At 33.1% G+C, this 7,564-nt stretch overlaps 1 protein-coding gene across 1 annotated transcript; it reads left to right on the top strand.

The window, feature by feature from the left end:
• Positions 1–2,875: 2,875 nt before the first annotated feature.
• Positions 2,876–7,323, top strand: LOC111061861. Its single transcript, XM_022349554.2, has 5 exons — positions 2,876–3,200; positions 4,439–4,600; positions 5,129–5,200; positions 5,800–5,869; positions 7,056–7,323. The coding sequence occupies exons 1-5, from the start codon at positions 3,141–3,143 to the stop codon at positions 7,118–7,120; spliced, it is 429 nt and encodes a 142-aa protein (XP_022205246.2). The 5' UTR covers positions 2,876–3,140; the 3' UTR covers positions 7,121–7,323.
• Positions 7,324–7,564: the final 241 nt, after the last annotated feature.

The following is a 7,564-nucleotide window of genomic DNA, read 5'->3' as shown; positions in this document are numbered from 1 at the left end:
GAATCGAGTTTCTCAATATTAATCAGGGATGACATGAAATAGTAAGAGATGGAATTAAATAGAGAATGCATTTATTCAAATGCTAACTAACATATATTTATTATTTAACGAAAATCCTAAATAAATGCTGCAAATCACCCCGAAGACTTCTGCTACTGCAGACATTGACAACAGGGTTAAGAGCTAGATGGAAATTCGATGAGAACTACTATCCAAAAATTAGTTGCCAGCCCGGGAATCGAACCCGGTACCTCCCAATTGCCCCGGTACCTCCCAATATAAATAGTAAGATTTATTTTTTGGTCGCATATTTTTCTTGTGGTAGTAAAATTTGTGTTTGTATTGAATCAAAAATCCAATTGCATGCAAAAACACGTGGTGAGCACTGATTCGCCATCTTTTATTCCCAGTTCACTAGTTTTGCGAGTTTGAGACCAATCTCAGCCACCCAATATTCATGAAGACACAGCCAACAGTGAGCAGTGATCTATATATACTGAAACAGTAGTTGAAATTCAATTACCGGTCTGCGGTCAGCCGGTTGTATATGTCTATATTGCTCTCGATAAATTAACTACGGTATATACAGGGTGGGCAGTGAGTGGTTTGCAGTTGCACAATTTGAAATTCAACTGTGCGGTCGGCTTGTGGTGGGAGGGGGGTGTTGACTCCACGTCCGGAATACAAAACAGCATTACGGGGCACCAGTGGGAGGGGGTTGGGGGTTGCTAGGAAACCTCTATAACTATTTAACAATTCGTCTGGCTGAATTACGTACACTCTCCTTGACAACGGAAAGGCAACAAATGGTCGATAGATCAGTTGTTATTTATGTTCTCTCCCCGCTCTTAATATTCAATGCAGAGATCTGTTGAGAATTGCTTTGATCAGTTTTGATTAGAATGATCAAACTTATCTATTCAAATTATAGAGTGTTGGAACTTGATAATTGGGCCTAGACCCTTATCATAGGCATAGACCATAGAACAACTTGATAGAAAATGATGTTTGTGTTCTGCATTGAATGATGTTTTCAATGAGGACTTCATGTCAAGGAGGAAGAATAGATTATAGAAAATAGAATAATAATAATAAAAGATTAAAAAACACTTCATTGACATGGGCTACTTTTTCAAAAATAAAGGGTGCTATAAGATTTTATTTTGTTTTATTAATAAAAGATTATAGTAGAATAGATATATTTTTCGGGAGAATAGATTTCTATTTGAATCACTTTGAACAAGTTTGAAAAAAATTCCCGATCAATTCTAGTAGTCATCAAATGTTTTGAATTTGATTGGAGATTCTTATAGAATTTGGAAGTTGGGCCTAGATTGGTCTGGAGGAAGTATTGTTCATCATATAATTATTGTAGCTTTCCCAGTAGATATCCTATGGTATAGGTCGTTTATGTCGCAACTTTTACTGTTAAATCAAGCCGATAGTCCACATAGTTCTTTCCTACACACTCAGTTCTTGCCGTTCATACACTCACACCCCAACAAAACCGTAAAAATCGTCAATAATCTACAGTAATCGGCTTGAGTTAACAGTAAAAGTTGCAACATAAACGCCCTTTACCATGGGATATCTACTTACGCTATTCTTTCTCTATGCTTGTACTGAACTAAAAATGATTCAGATTTATGACAATCTCTAAAATAATGACATACAGTAAGCAACGGGGCTCATTGTTTGGCAGAGCTGAAAATTATTGCTTTGCACAGAATATTGTAAATCCATTTGAATGTTGGTTTAGATTGTTTTGAGGGGCGACGGGGGAAAGGGTGGCTGGACCCTTTTCACCGTCTACCCTTCCTTTCACTCCTAGATTGACAAAGTTCAAATTTGTTTTGACAGTTTGTTTTCAGGGTGGGGACACACTCTAGTCCTGAAAAAAGTTTAGGATGATGAAAAAGGATGAAGGAATGGTGAGGAATAGAAGGAGAAGGAGAAGAAGGTGAAGAAGAAGGATAGGTGGAAAATAGTGATCACGTACCTTGAGTTGTTTGTGGCTGGCTAATAGAGTAAGAAAGAGGGTTTGCATTTTACTTTGATACGTGTCTCAGAGAGACAGACAGGGTAGAATTGAGTGGTATCAAAAGAGTAAGAGAGGAGGAGTGAGAGAGAGATGAACGATACACTGTGAGGGAGAAAATGAAAGAGAGAGGGTAAGAGAGAATATGAGGGGGGAGTGTGTGAGAGAGTGATAAAGAGGGGAAACAGTTTGCTGATGGAAATGCAAATTTGTTGAGTACTTCTCAGCCTTCTTCTCGTCATCCTTTTGCTTTATCTTATTATTCCTCTTCTTCTTCCACAAAGTTTTTCTCTCTTCCATTCACTTCTTTCTCATCTTTCTATCTTCTTCTATTTTTTTATTCTACTTTTTCTATCACCTTCTCTCTTCAACATATTTTTCATCTCCTTTTTTCATTTTTCCTATTCTTTATCATGAAATATGAAGAACCTCAAATAAGCAAAATTTCAAAACACAATTGGCTTAAAATACTCTCTCCGATGACAAACATCAATAACGATACATGATTACGAAATAGCAATATCAACACTTACTGTAGTGAGCTCATATATTTGAAGCTTCAACCGTCAAGAATAAAACAGACAACTATATTAGAGCACTTCATGATCAATACAATTTCATGGTATGTTCAAGTGAATTCGATCCGTAAATAAAAATTATTGGTTTTTAATGAGTCATGACAATATTTTTTGTAAGACAGATTGAGTCAATGACAATGAGTTACTGTTAACATGCACAATTTGAGCTCAAGACGACTTCATGAGTGTTTTTGAACTTTACTACATTTCTATGCATCATAAATCATGATAGATTATGGAAATCAAGTTAAATGGTAATATTATTATTTTTTTTCAACAGAGAGCTTTGTGACTTTTGAAAAATTTCCTTCATACAGATACAAATAATGTAAGAAAGTATCGAAAAGCACAATTGTTTCTGAGTCCTAGAAACCATCCAACTTAGTATCCTATGAGGCTAAGCAGCAAGCTATAAATGGAGACTCCAGTCAGACGTTGGTTGAGATTATCGTTTCATATTTGAGTTACCAGTGAGATTTTTATATCACAAAATCAATTAACTATCCTGACCGGTATCAACTAATATGAAGCTCCACATAGTTATGATTATGTTGATGTTGATCGCTTCAATCGTCGGATATTCAGTGAGTTAAACATCGTTAAATTCTACTATTACGTTAAGTTCAATCAATAATAAATAAAGTATAGTCATTCTCGAATTAATGACGTAAGTGAGATTACTTTTTTTGTATGATTTCCATGGACCTGTGTAAAAATGTTAATTACATGTGACCATTATTTATTCTAATATTTATAATGAATAAAGTATTGACATTCTTGATTTAATGAAAATGTGACATAAGTGGAATTTATTTTTGTATGATTTCCATGGACCTGTGTAAAAATTAATTACTTGTGACCAAATGTACACTTGTTGATTGTCATGAATTTTAATAATTTATTCTATGAAATGATAATTTATCTTTAAATTGCAGTGGAAAAAATTACTGTGCAGCAAGTCTGTGGTTTAGCTACACATACCAACTCCTTTATGATTTCCAGCCGTATTTAAAATGCCTGAATTGGGGCCTTAACTCACACTTACGCGACTCAAGTCGAGAAGAGACTGCGGCTCTAGTCTGTTCGCGACGCAGCATGTTCTTTCAAATGGCGACACTCAGACCAGTCGATTCTAGTCTCCGCGACCTCACGACTGTGAGACTGAGTCGAGTGTGTACTCGACATGTTGGTCGAGCCTCGTTTTGAGTTGCGAAGTAACATGTATTTTTAAAGAATGTGAGGTTATCTTTTATGAAAGTGATGTTTTACTACTTCAGATAAGAAAATAATAAGAATTAGATGAGATGATATATTCATAATAATAATATATTATAAAATTTGTTATATGCTCAGTAGTGACGAATTCGATCTCATAATGTGATGTTAGAAATGGAGTAGCAAGGAACTGAAGTAGTGGCAATGAGCAAGAAAGTCGTAAGGTCGAGAGACTGGAATATATATCCTCGACCGGAGTCGTACGATTTGAGTCGAGGTAGTGTAAGTTGAGCCTTAATGTGAGAAAATCCAACTTCGGAGTTAACTAAAATTTGTTGAATAGAGTTGATATTGTAGAACTGGTCCATAATTCAAACACTGATTATATTGAAACACTATTGTCAATTCCACTTTATTCATTATTACATTTCAAATATAACCCTGTTAAAACTGATACAGTTGGCTTTTAAAACTAGACAAAGTGGAATTGACAATATGACCAGTTTTTCTCAATTATTTCGAAAATGAGTAATATTTTCAGTTAGTAAAAGAATTGAAAACTTTCGTGTTCTGTGCAATAAATTCAATAATTGATCTATATTTTCAGGAGGATATTCAGAGAAATACATCAATCAGAATAAAATTTCTCAATCGTTTTTGTCCAAGAGACAACATAAAATTGTACACAGATGAAGCACAGACTGTAGTTGAAGACCTGCAATTCTTTTATGGTCCCTATGTAGCCACACTTCCTTATGGCTTATCACAGGTAATACTTAAAAATTAAGTCTAATACTTAAAAAGGATAAACTTAATGTTTTTGAATTCCTCCTTTAGTGCACAGAATCCTAGTAGAAAACTACAACTCTTTGTCTGTTTACTGCACCAATGTTCCAATAAATTATTCACAATACTATAGGAGTAACTACTTTTATAGAAATTTATTCGCTTGGATAATATAAAAATAAATCCTACAGAATTGATGTTGTTTATTTGACACTAATCACCAAATACTCAAAATCTTGTGGAATTGTATCTCTATTGTTGGAGTATTGAAATCAGTGGATGCAAAAATTATAAGACTTTCATGAAGAGCTTGAAGACAAGTGGGTAAGTGATTAAGATAAGATATTAAGTGATTGGTAGGATATTATTATCAACATTAATATTCTTGCTTAGTTTTCGTAGTAGGATTATGCTCGGTAGATTTCCATCAAACTTCACTTTCAATGAAAGAAAAAACAAAATAAAAATATAACCTGATAATAAATTATTTGAAATGTTCTAATGTTCCCAGGCTTCCAAACAGAAGAGAATATACACATTGGATTATTTCAAGTTCATGAAGAGGAATTATGATCATATCTACGTGAGTTGAAATTCATTTATTTTTTAATTTGGATTTTATTGCATTTTCAAACAATATCAAAACTACAATAAACTGGTTGAGATATTTTATGATTCCACCTATGCAAGTAGTCTGGAAAAAGGCCTCAACTGTGAGTTTTTAAGTAGACTGTAAATTTTCCTTAGAAAGAATCTTAACTGGTACCGCTAATATGTACCATCCATTCCATTTCAGTTTATGGAATAATTAATCTATTTATTATCATGATATGTAATTACTTTCATCATCCTCTATTATCTCCATAAGTATCATATTAACAATAATTATTATTCTTAAGCTCTGGTTATGACTTGAGTTCTCACTTCTCACAGGAAGGATATTGGATAGAAACTATATATACAAGTAAATATGGGATACAAACTATATATACTGTATATATTGATGGATAATAAATACTGTCAAAGTTATTGTTTTTTACCATTTTCAGTGGTTGTTAGGCATATACAAAATGAAGTTTGTAATTTACATAGAATGGATGATGATTTATGAATCTATGTGATTTATGGTTATGGTTTTATGGTGATTATTATAGATAATTCCCAATTTGATATATTTTTCAGAACTGCCAGGCAACTATAGATTACACGTCTTTCGTCATAAGGTTTAAAATAAAATTCTGCAAAATATTTGGTGAGTTATCCCTGTTGTTATTACCGCACCATTGTTTTATTAATTTTCTTCAATCCCTTAATCAATGGACCAAATTCTGTACTGTAACAGCAGTACTATGAAAAACAGTACAAAGTACATTCTGTAAATTTTACAATACAATTACTGTATAATTTTTGTGTAAATTTTAACTTTTTTTCTTACAGAACTTTATTACCAGAGAACCAGTACTTCCATATTAAGAATGATACCATATTACAGTATCAAGTACTCTAATATCATCAATTTTAAATCGATTAATCAACATAATCATATCGAAACATCTCTCTCTGGATGAATCAATACTAGCAAGTCGGAATAGATGAAAAATCCGAGAAATCTTGTATGTTGCTGAAGAAAACAAAATGAAACTAGTAGGACCTGAGCTGATTAATATTCAAGTAAAATTTTATAACAGTAAAATTTCTCTAGTACCGTACTTAGTTATTCATTCCGTTCTACAAAACTATTTTTTTATTTTCATGGATGCACTTTTTTGAGGTTTTTTTATTTCTCGCTCATTCACTTTTCCCCTTTCGCACAGCAACACGTTTAACTGTTTTTTATCATTTCTTAATTTGTTCTCATTCAAGGGGATAACAGTAGTTAGTAGGTCATGTCAGAGGCCCTGAAATTGATCAGGTGTGACCTGAAAACTCCAGCCTGAGTCAGCCAGGTCACTCAATATTATTTATTATATTCAAGCGGATAAATATACTACCATAGAGAAACGATAGCATAGGTAGATATCTCATGGTATAGGGCGTTTATCTCGCAACTTCTACTGTTATCTCAAGCCGATAGTTCACATAGTTCTTTCCCATGCAGCTGGTAGTCTCTCGAATTGTGCCGTTCATACACTCTCACCCCAACAAAACAGTAAAAATTGACAATTAATAATCGACAGTAATCGGCTTGAGATAACAGTAAAAGTTGCGACATAAACGCCCTATACCATGGGATATCTACTTACGCTATTGTTTCTCTATGATAGGTACTACTTAGTGAAACTTAATTATTTCCTTACAGTACCACTCATATGATTTTTTTATCTTTATTACTGTTATTTTCGTTTTCATTGGGGGAATTTCTACTTTAATACTGAAATTTCATTTTCTTATTTCTAATTCATCGTTGAGCTATTGTAATAATATTCCAATTCTTGCAGGAGAGTCCTCGCATCAACATGGCTTTGGATCTACACTATATGGATCCAGAGAATATAGAATGTAAGAACGTATATTTTATGCATAAAATATACATTATAAACTCTCTATATAATAAGGAACACTCCAACTCAAAATCTGATGGATAAATAAATAAACTTTTATGATCAATGATGTTGTTGTCTCTTTGAATATTTTCGTTGGATTGCCCCTGTTTGGATCTTTCAATCCCTTTTTTTTCAACATGATTTACAAATTACAATTACCAAATCACATCGTCAGCGTTCATTTTCTTTCAAATTTAATTGGAATGTGTTCCAAAGTAAGAGTCAATTTGGTGAATGACAGGTAATTTTCGAACTACTATGCTACAAAAAATCACTTAAATTACGCAAATTTATTGAATATGGTTCATGAAATGACACAACTCTTAGACTGTATTACTGCTACAGTGCTACACGATGTTATGTTTCAGATAAAATACAAAAATGAAAATAGAATAGATTATTTC

The sequence above is a fragment of the Nilaparvata lugens genome, chromosome 1, assembly GCF_014356525.2.
Source record: "Nilaparvata lugens isolate BPH chromosome 1, ASM1435652v1, whole genome shotgun sequence".
Lineage (NCBI taxonomy): Eukaryota > Metazoa > Arthropoda > Insecta > Hemiptera > Delphacidae > Nilaparvata > Nilaparvata lugens.
The sequence above is the reverse complement of the archived record's forward strand: the minus strand, read 5'-3'. Positions and strand labels throughout refer to the sequence as shown.

Excerpts from the sequence above, each read along its gene's own strand:
- LOC111061861 (XM_022349554.2), top strand. The coding sequence starts at position 3,141 with ATGAAGCTCCACATAGTTATGATTATGTTGATGTTGATCGCTTCAATC. Across the intron at positions 4,601-5,128 it reads TTCCTTATGGCTTATCACAG|GCTTCCAAACAGAAGAGAAT; the intron begins GTAATACTTAAA and ends TAATGTTCCCAG. Across the intron at positions 5,870-7,055 it reads AAAATTCTGCAAAATATTTG|GAGAGTCCTCGCATCAACAT; the intron begins GTGAGTTATCCC and ends CAATTCTTGCAG.